The following is a 20,043-nucleotide window of genomic DNA, read 5'->3' as shown; positions in this document are numbered from 1 at the left end:
CTAAAATGACTTTTTGATATTTAATCATTTCCAGAAATGATTAAATATCTCAAGCAATTAAGTGCTGTCTATATTGTTTTTTTAGCATTGTTATCAGTAAAGTAGTTTCATATCATTAATCTGTAATCATTAAAAGGTAATCAATTTTCAACACTTAATTAAAAAGTACTACAACTATGTAGCTGAATAAAATATGCTTAAAAGACATAATCATCATTAGCTTTCCGGAGCAACTATTAAAACACTAATTTAAAAACAGGTAAAGGGATCCCTGGGTGGCGCAGCGGTTTGGCGCCTGCCTTTGGCCCAGGGCGCGATCCTGGAGACCCGGGATCGAATCCCACGTCGGGCTCCCGGTGCATGGAGCCTGCTTCTCCCTCTGCCTATGTCTCTGCCTCTCTCTCTCTCTCACTGTGTGCCTATCATAAATAAATAAAATTAAAAAAAATAAAAATAAAAAAAATAAATAAAAAAAATAAAAACAGGTAAAAATAAAACTCACCTTCTGTAGCCAAATTGAGACACAAGGTTTATGAAAGAAATGATGACAGGGAAGCTCTGTTGCTATATCATCCTTAATATACTCACTGCAACAGATTGGACAGCACTGCTCTTGACCAATTGCTGAAAACAAGAAATCACCTGATCAATCCCATAGCATTCAATTTTAATATAACTGAAAATATATTAACTCATAGATGATACCTATGATAGGAGAACCAGACTTTGGGGCACACTTGTTCTAGACCATGACTTAATAAATTAAAAATAGTCTTCTACTAGGTGAAAGTTTGTCAGAATCTGGTTTCATAGAAAAACTAATGAAAGCTTCTAGTAGCAGTATTTTATGTTTTAGGTGTACTGATATACTTAGACATGCAACGTGTCATTTGACATTAGAGATCAACTCTGCACTTACCAGTGTGGTCTTCAAGAACAAGGGTCTCTGGAAGACCATCAATGCTTTCCTTACTGGCTGGTGGATTGGCCACCTCAACATCCACTGCAAGAGACTCTAAATGTGCCAGCGCAGTCTGCAAAAGAAAAGTCACAGTTCCTTTTTAGAAAACACTTTAAAATAATAATAGAAAACTATTTTTAAAGGTGTGTTCCAAAATTATATGAACCACTATTCTCTCCTTCAGTAGCCTGTCCTTTTTGCCTCCTCCCAAAAGGAACAACCATCACACCAAAACGTCAAAAAACATACCAGAAAAGGGTACCTTACTTTTCACAAGAACAAAAATCTATCTTGTCTCAATAATCAGCTACTTGCCCATCACACTTTTAATTTCAGAAGAGTGGCTACCTCTTCCAACTTATGAGTTCCTGGATGGAATCAATAACATGAAAGAAAGTAAATATTTTGGACAGGCTCAACACATGAAAGATAAAACGTGACTGAGGTTACTGGATGAATCTTCAAGTCAGAGAAGCAAATAATTTATTCCTGAATGGCTGTATCTACCACTGGCACAGAATCAGCACACCCACATGACTAGCTCACTATTATTACTAGGTTACCTGGGATATGAACTTTTTTTAAAAAATATTTTTAAAAATTTTTTTAAATTTATTTATGATAGTCACAGAGAGAGAGAGGGAGAGAGAGAGAGAGAGGCAGAGACATAGGCAGAGGGAGAAGCAGGCTCCATGCACCGGGAGCCCGACGTGGGATTCGATCCCAGGTCTCCAGGATCGCGCCCTGGGCCAAAGGCAGGCGCCAAACCGCTGCGCCACCCAGGGATCCCTGATATGAACTTTTATTTAGGGGCTAAGTGTCTATATAGAGTCACTATTCTAAGGATGACAGGAACAACAGATCGTATGACCACCCAGTATAATCCTTTTGTGGCTTGATTAGCCCTTTTGGCTACAGTAAATTATAGATGGGACTTATATTCACAAGACCCAAAGTACCCATCCACAGATGAATGGATAAACTGTGGTTGGTAAAGGTAAATGTACAGTCAAAATCAGAATATTATGATACTGTATGTGGTAATGTGTTAATTGCTTTGAGTATAAAGGTTAAATGACAAAAGTAATTACAATAGCTACAATAAACTGTTGATATACAATATAAAAAGAGGTAAATTATAACATCAAAAACATAAGAGGGGGAATAAAGTAGAGTTTTTGTATGTAATCTAAGTTTAGTTATCAGCAAAACACAGAGTATTAAGATGTTTTACGTAAGCCTCATGGTAACCACAAAGGGCAAATCTATGTTAGATTTACAAAAGATAAAGAGAAGGAGATCAAACAATACTACTCTAGATAATCAAGTCACAAAAGAAGGCAGAAAGAGGGAGAAAGGAAAAAGAACTACAAAAGAGCTAGACAATTTTAAGATGGTACCAGTAAGTCCTTACTTCTCAATAATTACTCTAAATGTAAATGGACTAAATTTTTTAGGCAAAAGGCATAGAGTGCCTGGCTGAATTGAAAAAGCAAGACCCAACTATATATGCTGCCTACAACACACTCACTTCAGCTTTAAGGACAAACAGGCTCAAAGTAAAGGATGGAAAAAGACATTCCATGCAAATGGAAATCAAAGAGAGCAGGGGTAGCTATATGTGTATTGGAAAAAATAGACTGCAGACCACAAATGCTAATAAGTGACAAAGAAGGTTATTTTTTAAATGATAAACGGTCAATTCACCAAGAGGCTATAGTAATTGCAAACAAATATACAACCAATATTAGGGCACCTAGGTATATGAAGCAAATGAAAGCAGATCTGAAGTGAGATTACACAACAATATAATAACAGGAGGGGACTCTTAATACCTCAATTTTTTTTTAAAGATTTTATTTATTTATTCATGAGACACACACACACACAAACACACACACACACACACACACACACACACACGAGAAAGAGGCAGAGACACAGGCAGAGGGAGAAGCAGGCTCCACACAGGGACCCTGACGTGGGACTTGATCTCGGGACCCCAGGATCACGCCCTGAGCTGAAGGTGTTGCTAAACTGCTGAGTCACCCGGGCTGCCCCTAATACCTCACTTTAAAGGATGGATCCTCCAAATAGAAAAAGAAAGAAAACATTAGACTTGACCTACGCTTTAGATAAAATAGATCTAAGAGATATACAGAACATTTCACATGACAGCAGCAGACTACACATTCTTCTCAAGTGCACACAAAACATTCTCTAGGACAGATCATACGACAGGTTCCAAAACAAGTCTTAGCCTATTTAAGAAGACTGAAATCATACCAACTCTCTTTCTGACCAAAATGGCAAGAAACAAAAAAATCAATAATAGGAGATTGGAACATTTGCCAATATGTGAAAACTAAACAATACACTCCTGAACTAGTCACAGAAGGAAAAATATAGTACAACTCCACTTAAATGAGGTACCTAACGTAGTAAAACTCAGAGATGCAAAGCAGATTAGTGGTTGCTGTGGGCTGGGAAGAGGAGGGCACAGAGGAGAAGAGGGAATTGTTTCCGATGTACTTGATGCTGACTAATGGCTACATGGGTAAATTTCACACTGTGTGTACGTCCCCACAATAAAATGCTAACGGGCCCCCCTGCAGACGAGGAAGATTCGTCCTGAATGTTAACACTGTGCTCTCCTGGATGGCAGGCATCACCTTTGCGCACTCTTCAAGATTTAGCCTGGATAATCTCACAATGAATTATGTCTTTCCAAAAAGGATTTGAGATGACTTACAAAAGAGGATAGGGCCAAGGCCTAAGCAAAGTCAGAACTAAAACAGGAGGAAGCAAAAAGGTTCATCACACGAGTTAGTAAATATAGTTAATAATATGGAATACCAATTAGACTCTGAATTTGCAGAGACTGCAAAAAGAAAAATAATGTGCCAGAAAATGAAGAGCTGACTCTTAGCTCCACATTCACCTTTCATAGATCTGGGCCTTTTGACTATTTTTTCCCTTGCTGGCTAGCATGACCTTAGGTTTTGTCGGTAGAGGGCTCTGGAGAGCCGTCACAGAAGGACTCTGCCTCCTGGTCCTGGTGGGCTCGCTGGGCAGGCCCCTGCCCGACCATGGGCTTCTGTATCACAGATGGCTCCTCCAGTGCCCCGCTACAGAAACACATGCCATTTCTCCAGTGCCTGACAGACGCAGTAGCAGGTAGCCAGCAGTTTCCCCTGGCACCTATCTTGGGTGGCTTTACAGCAGTGTGCTTCCAGTTAGCCACCTCCCTGTAAACAGTCTCTCTAGCACTCCAGAGGGCAGATTTCCAGCAAATTCTGCCAGCAGAGTAGCACAAACACTTCTCTGAGAGCCATGGCTGTGTCCTCCCCAACAGTCTGGATCTCAGCCCTGGGTGGAGGTGGGGGTGGAGTGTGTGTGCTCTACCTCAGTCCTAAGGTTATTCCTTAAATCTGCTATCCCTGCTCCTGGCCAACGGAATGGAATATTATCAATCCAAAGCCTGATTACAAATAATCATATTAACCACAATCCAGCTACCACTGCGGTGCACTGAAATGAAGTGCCAACTAGGACATGTGTCTTGGGAGCCCAGGTATTTGTTACACTTGACTCTATGGTCATAATGCCAACTATAAAAACTAATGTGGGGCGGGGTTCTTGAAGAGTCCCCTGGCTGACCTCCAAAGAGAAAACGACAAACTCGGGTCCATTAACTCTCAGAACCACAGAGAGTGGTAAGAACCACAGAGTTTCCATGATAGCCCTAGAACAAACATCTTACTTCTTAAAATCAACACATTTTTTAAAAAATTTTTTATTTATTTATGATAGTCACACACAGAGAGCGAGAGAGAGGCAGAGACATAGGCAGAGGGAGAAGCAGGCTCCATGCACCGGGAGCCCGACGGGGATTCGATCCCAGGTCTCCAGGATGGCGCCCTGGGCCAAAGGCAGGCGCCAAACCGCTGCGCCACCCAGGGATCCCTCAAACACAATTTAATTGTATGAACTGCTGAATTAAAATGAGGGTTTAGTTCTGTCTTGTCAACTTTCTCAAAAGTTGTATGACTGGTTAAATCAGGATTCTGATGCTTAAAATGGGAACATCTCGTTGGACTGAAGAGGAAAGAGACTATTTTGAATTCCCAAGTCACTCAGAGCCCCCTTTCTCCAGTAGAAGTAGCGTGCCCTCTGCAGACCAGACTTCCTCAACTTGAATATCCTGTGATAATCTCACTTGGAGTGTACATCTCTTATTACTTCTATGCCCACCAGTGAGATATCAGAGAATGACAACATCCAGAAAAAGGGGGCAGGATGATTGAGAACACGTATCTTCAGGAATGTAAATTTGGGTCACTCCACTAAGTAAAGAATCCTACCCAGCTGAGATTCTTGCATAAGGCAGAGAAAATATGGAATGGGTTACTGATTTTAACAAAAAGGACTATTAGGCTTTGCATGTTTTCTATCTGTTTGTATCTGCTAACCATTTTCTTTCTCTATCTCCTTCCCATTTTTATTTCATACAGCAGTTAATTTTACAAGTTAATCTTCATATAAGAGGATATTCAGTGTGACTGAATTTGTGGAGTAGTTAATATTTAGCGTTGGATATAATGACCCTTGGGAGTCTGTTCATCTGTTGATTCTTGAGAAAGAGTGAAAACTTCTTCATTTTAAGAATAGCTATATTTCGTCACGTGGAAATACAGTTGCACAGCTCTTGGGAGTTCAGATGTGTGAGAAAGGTGTATATGGGATCTAACTGGACCATTTCCCAGTTATCATTTACTGCTCCTCAAATCCAAATTCACTATTTTTGTCAGCTCTGTGATTTGGGCTATTTAAGTATTTTCCTCTGATTGCTGTCACAATGTTAATTAAGCTCTGTTCACAGAAGATGCTGAAGAGACATGCAGAAGGAAAGGGGTTTTGCTTCTAATCCCAGCGTGCCTGCTGGACTCAGACAGGCTTCCATGGCATGCATGATTCCCTCCAGCATCTAACTCTTGAAATGCACGCGGCCAGGAGCTTCGCCAGCACCCACCTTGGGCAGTTCTGTCGAAGAGTGCTTCCAGTTAGACATCTCCCTATAAATAGCTTTCCAAAGCAGCACCCCAGGGTCAATTTCCAGTCAGTTTTGCCAGTGCAGCTCTATACTGACTTCTCTGCCATTCAGTGAGCCACATTTGTGCCATCTCCATTAAAGTGTGGATCCCAGCCCTGGGGTGGAGTGGGATCCTTTATGGGATCTTAGCCCAACATGTGGTGACCATTCCTTCTATGTGCTTTTTCTATATTCTTCAGAAATATCTTTATTCCTTACTCTAAGTTCTTGTTACCCTAATCCGCTATTACAGTTAATAATTCTTTATATTAAACTTTCCCATCAGGAAAATAGAAAATGGAAGGTGTAACAGCCTATCACTTGTCCCTTCTTTCTCACATAACTATAATCATGAATCTCTTCCCATTCCCTGTGTAGACAGACTGCAAGAATTCATCTGTACTACTGCCATAAATTAAAAAAAAAAAAAAAAAAAAGAAAGAGAGCTATTATCTAGAGTAAGTACCATTTTTAGTAGGATACTTAGGCTCTGATACATGATTGTCTCGGTAAGTTCATTATTTCTTTCCGATAATTATCTGCACACTTGCAGTGCTAATACATACCTGGAATTTCACGTATGTAAAAATAATTTATTAGCTTGGTACTGACAAATACTTAAGGTGATTTGAGTCACTTACAAGCAACGAGTAAGAAAGCCCACTTTGAAACGACTGCTATGAAAATCTATAAAAATACAAAAATCTATCTATACTTCAGGCTAGATATTTTCATCAGTCAGTCCACATGTCAGAAAGACAACATATAGACTAAACAGCACAACTGGAATATGTTTAGGTTTAAAGGAGCATAATCCTTTGTGAGCAAGCACAAAGTTTAGTTTTTAAAGAAAAAAATCCAATTTTGTTTTTAAAGAATGAAAATTTGTAACAAATGATTTAATACTGATTTTGAATGATCACTGAATCCAGGTTTTCTAGATGATTACCACCTGTTTGCTGATTTGAATAAATCTTTCAATATAGCCACTTACTGACAGCTTACCACTATACCAGCTATTCTGCTAAGTGCTTTAACATAATTTCACAATAAGCCATAAGGTATATGGTACTATTTCTATTTTGTAGATAAGGACCTGAAACTTAAGGTGGTTAAGTGAACAATGCAAGGTCACAAAGCCTAAATCAATCAATCTAACTTAAAAGTGCATGCTCTTACTTCATATACTACTTTCCTAAGGCTGATTACTCAGTGTATATGAGGTGCTAAGTGTGTACAGACTTTCCAGAGGTCCATGGGCATGAAGAGTCTTGAGTGACTCAATTTCAATTCAATTAGCTTTCTTTCTTTTGTAACCTTTCCTCAAACTTATCTGCCTAAGAATGTACCTGTCATCAAAGTATCATGCTGGTTCTTTGTTCCCATATTCCTTTTTATACTAACCTTTCCTTTATAAATAAAAGCATACTTCTGGGACGCCTGAGTGGTTCAGTGTTGAGCATATCTGCCTTTGGCTCAATGCGTGATCCCCGAGTTCCGGGATCGAGTCACACACGGGATGACTTCCTGCATGGAGCCTGCTTCTCCCTCTGCCTGTGTCTCTGCCTCTCTGAGTCTTTCATGAATAAATAAATAAAATCTTAAAAAAAAAAAAAAAAGGCATCCTTCCTACCCATTCAAAGGAGCAATCTGAAATACTGGGGTCAAATTGAAGTAATGACTGAATAATATATTTTTGTAGGTAGCTTCCAGCACCTGCTTTCAAAAAAGGACTGGAGGATCTAAACAATCTGTCAAGTTGATGTAATTTTGGCAAATACCTCAGAAAAACTAAGTGCCATTGCTATGATAAACTCCTTCCATCCCCATCACTTTATTATGTGAACAAGGTTTCTCAAGCTTACATTCATAAAGATGAGAAACAAAACTGATGTTGAACTATATCTCATTTTAAGAATAAATAAAATTCACTCATAAAAGTAGTAAGGAAGGAAAAAATCTCCATCTATCTCATTAAGAGATACACTGCGGGGAAAATTTTACTTTATGTTTAAATACTTATCAACATTTATAAGTTTGTTCTTGATCACAGTCAGATGCTACAAACAATTTTAACCCAGTCTAAACCAATTGTTCTATATTTAAATTCTTGAACATGTTTTTGTTGCAAAGGGAAATGATATGGTCAACAATATGGCTTAGGATTTTGCTAAAAGATTTTAGGAGTCAACATAAATGTGCAAAGGGAAATTTTTTTTCCCCAAAACTTATTCAGAGTTAAAAGCTTTAACATCATTGTATCAAACAGTTAAAGATCTTAAATATTTCATCCTGTTCACTCAAATTTGAGACAAGATATGAGCCAAATGTTTGTTGTCAATATTTTCATCAAAAACCTCTATCTAGAAAAACAGATCAGTCTGGTATTAGGAAAATAATAGAAATGAAAACAACCAGTGCTGAAGAGAGATCAGGCTATTTGAGAAAAAAATAAAAGCACTCAGTTTATTAGTTCCTTTTTTTCATTTGAAGAACACTGTTAAATTTAAAAGGAAAAATCATAAATTATAAATTAAATTATTAAATTATTTCAGCTTCATTTTCAAAATGATTAACTGAATATTAGACATAGAAAAATAAAAATTTCTAGAGTGATAAGAAAATCGAACTGTATAGATTGTCAACTGAATTCAAATAAAATACAGTAGAACACTAAGTCTGAGCAAGCTGTTAAACTACAGCAAAGGGAGACACCTAACACCATTTGCCAGAAGCAGAAGGACAGATGATAGGTCAGAATGAAAAGCGCCAGGTCACTGGGTTCCCTAAGAGCAGCAGCCGACAACGTGGGGACTGTACGTTCCCTGGGTGTACGAACTTCTTCCTTGACTCTGTCTTTGCCTGCTCAGCTCGTGCCTTTACACAGTATGACCCCTACCCACCTGACCAATCTTTCTGCTGCTTCTTTCAAGATGCCAATCAAATGTCACGTTTCCTACTGGTAACAAATAATAAAACTTTTTCTCAAAATTTCTTTTTTTTTTTTTAAAAGATTTTATTTATTTATTCATGAGACAGAGAGAGAGGCAGAGACACAGAGGGAGAAGGAGGCTCCTTCAGGGGAGACAGATGTGGGACTTGATCCTAGGACCCCAGGATCGCACCCGGAGTCAAAAGGAGACAGACGCTCAACCACAGAGCATCCACAGGTGTCCCTCAAAATTTCTTTTTAAACATATCTCTATACTGTAGGAGATAATAAACTATCAGCATAATAATAATGGAAAAAACTGTTTAAGCAATGTGAAACCAGACTCAAGAATGGATATATTCCACTGTGGTCACTTAAAATTTACTAACAAGGAAGTTATCTTTATATATTTCAGATACAAGTTATCACTCTGTACCATTATTTTATGTGTCAGAATTTAGTAGGGCAAGAAATAATCTAGGAAAAGTCCTAAGTATATTGTCTTACAATGATTTTTCCGACTCTTCTAGTACATAGTATTCTTGGTATGGTTACTTTAAAAAAAAAAGAAAAGACACACCAAACAAAGCATAACTGATCAATGATCTACATGCAAGGTTACACACATGCAAAAAACTCATGTATGTATATGTAGATAGACACGGTCTACTGTCTAATTTATGACTCTAGACTTTCTAACCTCAGAAAATTTCAAGATAAAATGCTGTTATAATGTCCCTGAAAGTTCTCTCATTCATTTTTGTTCTCTCACTTTTGACTCATTCATATTATTTTTCTACTTTGGAAATATTAACTTAAAGAAAAGACTTCTAATAATAAAATGCACTAGTGCACTGGAAGTTCCTAAATGTGAAAAGCTTGGGCTTCTGACCTTAGGCAAATACAATTATGAGTATTTGTGTTTTAGTCAAATAAGGAAAAGAAAGCAAGACAAAATTATGTGCCACACTTATTTAAGTATGTATGTGTATGGAGGTAATGGGAGTAAAAATTTTAACTTCATTAAGCAGCAAGGCAGTATTTAGAAGTCATGAGGACAAAAAAAGAGAAATGATTTGTAACATATCCTTAGAGATCTTCAATTCCATTTCTCAAATACACCTGTGTATTTATATAGACAATCAGAACCACAAACTCAGATAATTCAATAAAGGAAAAGTGTATTTTCTAAATGTAAGCGAAACATTTTCCAATCTGCAGCTGGAAATACTGCAAATTTTAGCAAATTAGCAGAATGTCCATAGTAATTTATATACATGTATTAGTGGCAATCACTATTCAATAAATGTTACTGATGAAAAATTATTCACTTTTTAATAGAAACCCTTTAATGTTTATAATTCTGCATCCCACCAACTTATATATGGGCATCAGAGCCAGTCACTAAAATACCTCCATAGCTTGGGCTAAGCGTTCTTCTAGTGCCATGTAGGTGAGGAACTGAGGATCCACATAAGAAATCGCTTCAGCAACTCCTAATCCATCTGCAAAGCCATCAAATAGGCTGGAAAAGAAAAAAAAAAAAAAAAGCCATGATTTGGGAAATCTTTATGAAGATATATTAGCATCCCAATAAACATACTATAAGCAGAAAATATTAAATATTTTAATGGTAAATATTTTAATATATTTTAAAATAAATAAAATATTTTCATATAAGTCTTATGCAGTGAGGGGCAGGAAGAACCAGCAGGGAAGTGAAATACTAAGCACAAGGAGTTAGGATACCACACTCATGACACAAGTTTGTAGGAAAATCCTACATTTCTGGTTCTAACTTTGGGGACTGCTTAGGCCTGGGATAAAGGTAGTACTTCTTCCCTTCTAATTCTTTCCTATATATTTCCCCTTCTGTTCGTTTGAGTTGCCAACCTAAACTTATATGAGAACATGGTAAAGATAACTGATGCATTTATTTTAAGTCTATCATTAGTGTCAAAGCCTCTTTTTCTTCTCACCTTGTCCTACTTAATTACTTGGCCTTAAAAAATATTTAATTTTCTCAAGTGTTTCTCTTTAATCTCTTTTATTCTTCTAAGTTAGAAGTAGGCCTCCTCCATCATTATTCAGATTGAAAAAGATTTAGCTCTTAAATGCTCATTTTTATTACCTTTTTTTTTTTTTTTCCACTAAAGGACTGTAGTCTCCTTGAAGAAAATCTGTTTTATTCTGGTCCTAATCTCCTTCCTCTATCCCTAGACATAGATTCCTACTTTCCTCTAGTCTTGGAAATACCACATATTTCAAAATCCAGGAATTCTAAGTATGTCCTCAGTCCTCTTCTTTCTAATCTTGGTTCCCTGGAAACTACATTCAAGTCCAGTGTCTCACTTATCCTTTCTATAGGTTGATTTCTTTTTTTTTTTTTTTTTAAGATTTTATTTATTTATTCATGAGAGACACACACAGAGAGAGAGGCAGAGACACAGGCAGAGGGAGAAGCAGGCTCTATGCAGGGAGCCCAACGTGGGACTCGATCCCAGGTCTCTAGGATCAGGCCCTGGGTTAAAGGCGGCGCTAAATCACTGAGCCACCGGGCTGCCCACTGTAGGTGAATTTCTAACCCTTCACCTAATTCCAAACCCTCTTCAGCTGTTGACCTACATTTTTAGTTTTCTGGGGGGCACATGAGCCCAATTAATTCCCACCACCTCAAATCCACTATCTCCAAAACAGAACTTATTTTGTCCACCTAAAGGCAAACGTCTATTGATGTCCATGTCCCCAAGAGAAGCTGAATACAGTCAGGAACATCCAGTTACACTAGCTAGCTCAAAATAATTTTGATGTCAACTTCTGTGCCATCAAAATTACAGATCTATTGCCAAGAAATACAAAAGTATTCTTATGAAGATTAAAGCTTAGTAGCATCTAAAAATTAGCAGACATCACAGGTTCAAAGAAACATTCTCATGCACAGACTTTAAAATTAGAATTTAGTATATGTGCTGCCAAAGCGAGCACTTAAAATTAGAATTTAAACTACAAATCAGTGACTCCGATCTCCCTTGCAACACCAGAACTCCTTCACCCGGCAGTGAGATATAGTGCAAAGAGGAAGAGCCCCAGAGTCAGTGAAATAGCGATTGAACTCTACATTTAACTGAGTCATAAACAATGTGAAAAATTTATTTAACTGTTACTGTTTCTTCATCTATAAAATAAATCTACACATGCCTGGCACAAAGATGGCACCAGAGTAGGCATTCAAGAAACAGCAGAATCATTTTCTCCATGTAAAAACATTGCTTTCTGGGGTGGTATGTGCCAGTGTGGGAGAGCCCTATCAGAAGTAGGAAACTTCTGTAAAGTAAGTGCTCTAGTTTTGCCTTTTGAAGTAATACAAACTAAGCCCACTTTTCCTTTGCAGAAAACTCCTTCAAACGGTTAGAGTCAACTATCTCCTAATTCTTTTCTTTTCTTTCTTTTTTTTTTCTCTTTTCTTTTCTAGACTACGCAGAGCTAGGCATTCAAAGCAGAATATATATGCTCATAAATTTGGTCACTGCTAAATAACAGCTAATTTAAAAATTCTATTATCATTCATCTAGCAATCACCATGGTAATAGTGTTTCAGACAAAGTGTTTCAGACAAAAATCACTAATGATACTAAAACTAGTAGATGGAGGTTTGATTGAGAAGATTTACATAGTCTCAAAGTATCTTCCCACTAGATGCCTATTACTTATTTAAAAATATGGCAACTGTACAGTGAAGAAATCTGAAACATAACACCTTAACCAACTGATCAGAATTAACATCACCAGTAATTGGACAATTTGGCATCATGTGTCTTCTGATACGACCTAAGAAAAACAAAGTATCATTTCTATGGTGTTCTTGCTAAAAATCTGTAACTCAAGTCTAATCATGACATCAAATCTAAGAGATATTCTAAAAAAAAATAAATGGCCCAAACTTTTACAAAATGTCAAAGTTATGAAAGACAAAGAAACACTAAGGAAATGTTCCAGGTTAAAAGTGACTAAAGAAACATGTTAAGCAAGAACAATGAATGGTCTCGGATTGGACAGAAAAAAAATTCTCTACTGGCATTAATTGGACAATTATAAACATTTGAATAATTCTGTAGATTAGAGAATAGTATTGTTAATCAGTGTTAATTTCCAGATTTTGAAGACTTTACTTTGTTATATAAGAAAATGTCCTTGTTCTTAGGGACTTCATTCTAGACCATGGGTAAAAAGGCACCTTGTTTGCAACTTACTCATAAATGGTGGGGGGAAAAATGCCATAAACATAGAGAAACAAAGGAAAGAGAATAACACAAATGCAGTAAATGTTAACATTTAGGGACTATTAGTGAAGAATATATGGAAATTCTTTGTATTATTTTTGCCATTTTTCTGAAATTTGAAGTAATTTCAAAAGTGTTTTTAAAATTTTGTTATTAAACCATGGTCCTATCTATGGGGAATTAATTTCTCAAAATCTTATTAGGTTAATAATTATTAACCCCAATTTCTTGCAGGAAGATAGAGAGGTTAAGTAGTTACCAAAAAACAAAAAATGGTACAGTCAGGATTTGTATAAATCTGAAACCAACTCCCACCACACTAGTTTATAAAATAGTCTCTGGGTAGTCTGCAGTAACACTTCTATGACAGCAAAACAAATAAATAAACCTTGATAGAGGACTTTTTCCCATTTTCTTTGAAACTAAAGAATCAAAAAGCTTTAACTTTTTTTTAAGTTGTGGTGAAACAAAAATGTTAAGATTTTGGCTTCAGAGATAAGAAGTGCTGTTTGCCATGGCTTTTCCTTTTAGTTGTCAAAATGACATTATTTTAATATGAAAACCAAATCGTATTTTCACTTCATCAACCTGTAACGACTGCCACATAAATTAATATAGTGCCACATACGCAAATAATGAAGTGTTGTCATATCTACATAAAATTCAAAATAGTAACCTTCAAAATTTTTTCTTAAAATCAATGCTAAAATGTTTTCCATATTAAAAAAAAAAAGCTACTCTGAAGCTCCCCACATTTGGGGACAATCAGTAAAATCTCTAAAATCTTGACAACAAACAACAGCCATGTCTAGAGGGACTGTCACTGAGTTAGAACCAACACTAAAAAGTCTTCAAGTTTAAGTTAAAATTATATTCAAGAAAGACCTCAATTATTTCTTTAAATTTTTATGTGGAACAACCTTTTTTGAAAGTTATTTAGAAATATATATCAAGATCTTAATAAATACTACTTATCTCAGTGATGTCACCTCTATTAAACCTCCATAAAGAAACCACCTGAAGCACAGAACAAGTTATATGAGGGGAAAGAGTCACTGCACTATTTCAATGAAGAAATGACCAATTAAATTTTAGTGCAACTACAGACTAGAGCATCTACCTAATGGAGCTGTAAAAAATTATTTTCATAAAATTTTGAAAATGTGCAAAAGAAAACATTTCTTCATATTAGACCGTAACTGCCTCCCAACATGCACAGATGAAGCGAACTAAAGCGACAAATCTGTCATCTGCTGAGCATTACAGGGAATGACTTTGCATAATGGAGACAGAAGACAGCAGTACACCAAGGAGTTCAGGAAGAGGGGGACAGACATGGGGGTGGGGGCGGGGGATAGAACACCAAGACCAGCAAGTCCAGGACCAGGTGAGCCACTGCTTTGCTACAAAATTTGGGAAGCCAGAAAATGGGTTTTGGAGCCAGGAATGTTTATGATGGAATTATGAACTGTTTGTGTGGCTGTGATGAAACACCACTTTGTACTTCCACAAAATGGTCAATGAAAGTCTGCTTTGTGCATAAAATTATTTTCACCCTGGGAAGTGAGAGATAGGAAACAGTAAGGAGGATTTCAAGGAGATCCTAAGATTCATATCTGGAACAATTTGGAGAAGCACAAAGCAGTAGCTAGCCACACAGAAAGAGACACTAAAGATACAAAGGAGGACTCAAAAACAGAAGTTCTAGAAATCTGCAGTTATGGGGGGGGGGGCTATGAATGAGTTCTCCTTATCTATACTCTTCTCAATTTTCTGTGATGGAATTTTAACTGGAAAAACAAAATAAATTCTTATAATTGTATCTCTGTAGAGACGGACACAAAGGTAGTACAAAATCATATTTTCTCCAGAAAAAGTAACAAGAAGAGATCAGTTGGACATCAGTTGGACATTATTCTACATCTCAATAACTAGCTGCTTTCAGAGGCATACTGCACATTTGAAAGATAAATCTAACTATAAACCAAAACAGTTAAATTTTGACCATTATATCATGAGACATAACAATTCTATAATCCACTTAATTTATATGCTTCTTTTATTTGAAGTTCATTATTCCTTTCAGTATAAAGTAAACTGAATACTTTCAGCATTTCTGGGAAGGTACAATTATATTTTCCATACACAGAAGGATAACTATTTTCTTACGATTCTTCTCATTTAATCACAGATTCTGAAATTCTTTAAGTAGTATTTATTAAGGATTCTTTTTTTTTTTTTAAAAAAGGATCAAATGGAAGGCTATATTCAGCATATATACAGCTAAATTTAAAAGTTGGAAACCTCAAACCATGAGCTTATAAATAACAAGGATATAAGGTGGGCTTCAAGAGAGCCAAAAGGCCAAAGAGAAAAAGAAGTCACTGCCTGGAAAAGGAGGAGGGAGTGTCCATGTAGGAAGGGACATCCAGAATGAGATCAGAAGAGGAAGACTGACAGATGGGAAGGTGAGAACACTTCTGAGATCAGAGATATGGTTTCAATTTAGCATCACAAACAAATTCTTCAATGAACAATTAACCACAGGAATTGCACTGTTACATACCTCCAGTCCACATCTAAGTCTTCACTCACGCTGGAGTCATCCTCAAGGTTATTGTTCCCATCCAGCATGAAAGCTTCTGGCTGTGCAAACTCATTGGCAGGCTCATTTCCCTCATCGCTGCTGCTTTCATTGACTTCATTGTACTGTAACCAAGGAATCTCTCCCTCCTCCAAAGATGTCTGTTCCCTAATATAAACATTTTAAGGGAAGAAAAAAAATTATTATTTTTTAAAGATTTATTTATTTATTCATGAGAGAGACCAGAGAGAGAGAGAGAGGCAGAGACACAGGCGGGGGAAGCAGGCTCCCTGTGAGGAACCTGATGTGGGACTCGATCCCAGGACCCAGAGATCATGACCTGAGCCAAAGGCAGACACTCAACCACTGAGCCACCCAGGTGCCCAAGAAAAGATATTATTTTAAAACATCATAAAATTGTTATCTAAAAAGAGCTCTATTTAGTGCAAATAGATTCTTTATTCTTTGACTTCTAAACTCTCGGTACTTTTGGGATTCTAAAAGTCTGATTTAACTGAAAAGTTATTTAAAAGGGAAGCAATTTGTTACAGGGTCATAGGTATACAGAAATAGTTCCCAATTACATGAAAACCTATTTATTTGACATACAAACTACCTATGCTCCTGTATTTCTCTTTACGCAGAAGAAAAATAAGAAAAATTCATTCTAGACCATTTTAATTTTTAAATACTGCTCTTGAGGCCACCTAGGTGGCTCAGTCAGTTAAGCATCTGCCTTGATGTTGCCTCAGGGCATGACTCAGGGTTGTGATACTGAGCCCAGCATTTGGCTCCACAAGGAGCCTGTTTAAGATTCTCTCTCTCTCCCCCCTCCAACCCTTCTCCCATGCTCGTGCACACTCACATGCGCTCTCTAAAAAATTAAAAAAAAACAAAAACAAAAACAAAACACCATACTACTCTTGAGTAGTTTCCCCTCACAGTTAAGATAAAGTCCAAATTCTTCAGCCTGGCCTACAAATCCCTACATCATACATGCTTTCTCCTTGGCCCTCGTCTCCAACTGTTACCTCTCACCACTCCTCCTCCTATTTACTATATTTCGATGATTCTTTCTACATTTGGAACACATTCTTTCTACCTTGGGGCCATTTCCTTTACCTGAAATGTTTTTTTTTTCTTTTCTTTTCTTTTAAAGATTTTTATTTAGTTGACAGAGAAAAAGAGAGAGAGACAGAGAACAGGAATGCACAAGCAGGGGTTGCAGCAGAGGGAGAGGGAGCAGCAGACTCCACCCTGAGCAGGGAGCCCAATTCGGAGCTCGATCCCAGGACCCAGTGATCATGACCTGAGCAGAAGGCACACGCTTAGCCACTCAGGTGGCCCTACAGTGTTCTTTCACCAGATCTCTGCACAGCTATTCCCTTCTTGATATTTAGGTCAGAGTAAATATCAGCTCCTCAGAAAGACCTGTCTTAACCATTCATTTTAAGCAGCTGTCCAGTGACTTACCACATAACTCTGCTTAGTTGCATTAGAGAATTTACTTCTACTTTATCATTTTCTTACTTGTTCATTGTTAGTCTTTCTCCCACTAGAAAATAAGCTCACTGGAACAGGGACAGACAAACCAATGGTACAGATAAAACAAAGAAAACAAAAAAGAAGCATTTCAAAACAAAAGAAAAAAGAATTATTCAATAAATGATATTAGGACAACTGAGTACTCATGTGGAGGGAAGGAGGTTAAATCTGTCATTATTTACCCACTAACAAATTCCAAATCTACATTTTAAAAACGCGTGTGCCCCCCGCCCCCACCATTCCTAAAACAAAGACGTAATGGAAAAATCATGAGAGAAATTTTTACAAAACTCTCAGTGTCATTGTAAGCATGATGTAAAACCTAGATGCCACAGACAGGATAGTTAAATTACACAACTTAAAAGTCAAAACACCAGAAGTATGAACACAAAGATCAAACTGAAAAGAATTACAATACATGAGAAACAAAAGTCAAGGCTTCAATGACTGATCAAAAGGTACTTTGTGAATTTATAACTAAGAAAATTATACTGGTAGGCTTTTCTTATTTATTCTATTTAACAGAAAATACTTTTTAGTATATCAAAAGGAGGTTAATTATTAGAGCATAGTTTTGATGAAGATGAATTTTAGTTCGGATTTTAAGAAGAGGAAATAATATTATACAGTAACATGTAAGTTCTAATTAGAATTAGAATTATAGAATAATAATTAGAATGAGAGTTACAGAATAATAATTAGAATTATACAATAATAATTCTATGTAAAGAATTATTCATTCTAATGTGCAAATTTAACTTTGGGGATAAAAACATTTATGAAAGAGATGTAGATGATGTCCACATACAAGAATCAACACATGTTAAAGGCAGGGAAATAGCATCTCCTTCTACACCTAATCCATAAATGTTTCTTTAATCTCAGGTCCTAAACAACACTTTAAAATAAGAGGATTATAAAATTTATTATCTACTATTGCCTCTAGTAAACTCAGAGAAATTAGGATAACAAAATATGCTTAACTTGTTGAAGGTTTAATATCTAATATATAAAGATGGTAGATATTTTCATGCATAACTTGGCCCAATGAAAAATGAAACCCATATGGATTTAAAATACAAAATCAAAAATTCTGTGTTTACATTTTTATGAAAGCACTTGTCATACTGTCTTAGAACTTTTCTGGTGACTCACCAGTTTCCTCCTAAACTGGTAGCTTTCCAAAGGCAAACAGTGCGCTCTATCTCATGGTAACTTCACCCCTTTGCAATAAGTGCTTAGCATACAATAGATACTCTATTTGTGTTGCAAATGTTAACAATAAAACCTTGAAAAGCAATCTTTTAAAAAATAATTTGGGGAAATTTTTGTTATTTCTAACGTACTCCTATAAAAAGTGTTTTCTATTATATAAAATTCAAAATGAGTCAGTTTATATTGGTGAAAATGATTCGGTATAAGAAATACTTATTTTTTTAATTCAAGGAAGAATAATATTAAGTTATTCTGAATATAAATAATTTATAACATGTCATTAATATTCTTTTACTATATAAGCAATTCTTGGCTACGTATTTGCTTAAACATTTGATTCTGTCTTTAATGACTCATAATAATGTAGTCATAGAGATAGCAAATAACGAGTATATGGTATATGCTTTCAACATATTACATAAGGTTCACATCAATTCTTACCATTTAACACAAAATTTACCAGGCTAGTAGAGTGGCACTGTGCTGGGCCAGAGTTGGCTTGATATTGTAACAAAAGGAATATTGCTCTTTAAAAAAAAGAAAGAAGGGATCCCTGGGTGGCTCAGCAGTTTAGCTCCTGCCTTCGGCCCAGGGCTTGATCCCGGAGACCCAGGATCGAGTCCCACATCAGGCTCCCTGCATGGAGCCTGCTTCTCCCTCTGCCTGTGTCTCTGCCTCTCTCTCTGTGTCTCTCATGAATAAATAAAATCTTTATAAAAAAAAAAAAAAAAAAGAAAGAAAAGAAAGAAAGAAAGAAAAGAAAAGAAAAGAAAAGAAAAGAAAAGAAAAGAAAGAAAAAAGAAAGATTCTTAATAGAATCAAAAGTATCTTTCATTTTCTGAGCTAACAAAAGAAACATATACCCCCACGGGAATGTAAGCATATTATGTAAGTTTCAAAGCTTCAAAAACCTTGAAAATATTTAAAGCAACATCTCAGTCTTCTCTCTCTCCTTATACATACACATTTACACACACGCCAGACATACCATATGTAACACATTCACAAAAACTTATACATTCAGTGTCATTTCATTTTGGTAATTCAAAAATTAACAAAATGCCATTATCAAGTTATACAGTAATTTACAAGATTTAAAAAGACATATTGTCTAATCTGTCTCCAAATGGTCAATTCTGAAAAGGGTTCCAGGAGATGGAAGATGTGGAAGCATGTGCCTACCACAACCACCACTAAATTCGCAAGTATTTCAACTGGGAAGGGAAACTGCCGATTTGTCCTTTCCTTCTGAGCGTTTCCAGCAGAGCCTGGAGGAAATGAATGCTGCTGCCACGAGAGGAAGCTGAAAATGCTTCATGACGCATCCCCACAAGCTACTACTCCCAGTGAAAATCCTAGAAGTCCATCAGCATCATCTAATCTCTTGACCACAGGCTACACTTAAACTCAAAGTTTCAGATACATAGACTGATG

The 20,043-nt window shown here is 36.6% G+C and overlaps 1 protein-coding gene across 29 annotated transcripts in view; it reads right to left on the bottom strand.

The window, feature by feature from the left end:
• The window catches only part of PJA2 (praja ring finger ubiquitin ligase 2), a 223,438-nt gene that overhangs the window by 5,161 nt on the left and 198,234 nt on the right, over positions 1-20,043 (bottom strand). For all 29 annotated transcript variants that reach the window (XM_072736598.1, XM_072736597.1, XM_072736601.1 and 26 more), the window contains 4 exons: positions 15,832-16,017; positions 10,399-10,510; positions 920-1,034; positions 503-624 (listed from right to left, as the gene is read on the bottom strand). In XM_072736598.1, the coding sequence (XP_072592699.1) occupies positions 503-624; positions 920-1,034; positions 10,399-10,510; positions 15,832-16,017 (535 nt within the window). The remainder of the gene's footprint in view (positions 1-502; positions 625-919; positions 1,035-10,398; positions 10,511-15,831; positions 16,018-20,043) is intronic.

This window comes from Vulpes vulpes, chromosome 14, assembly GCF_048418805.1.
Source record: "Vulpes vulpes isolate BD-2025 chromosome 14, VulVul3, whole genome shotgun sequence".
Taxonomy (NCBI): Eukaryota; Metazoa; Chordata; class Mammalia; order Carnivora; family Canidae; genus Vulpes; species Vulpes vulpes.
The sequence above is the reverse complement of the archived record's forward strand: the minus strand, read 5'-3'. Positions and strand labels throughout refer to the sequence as shown.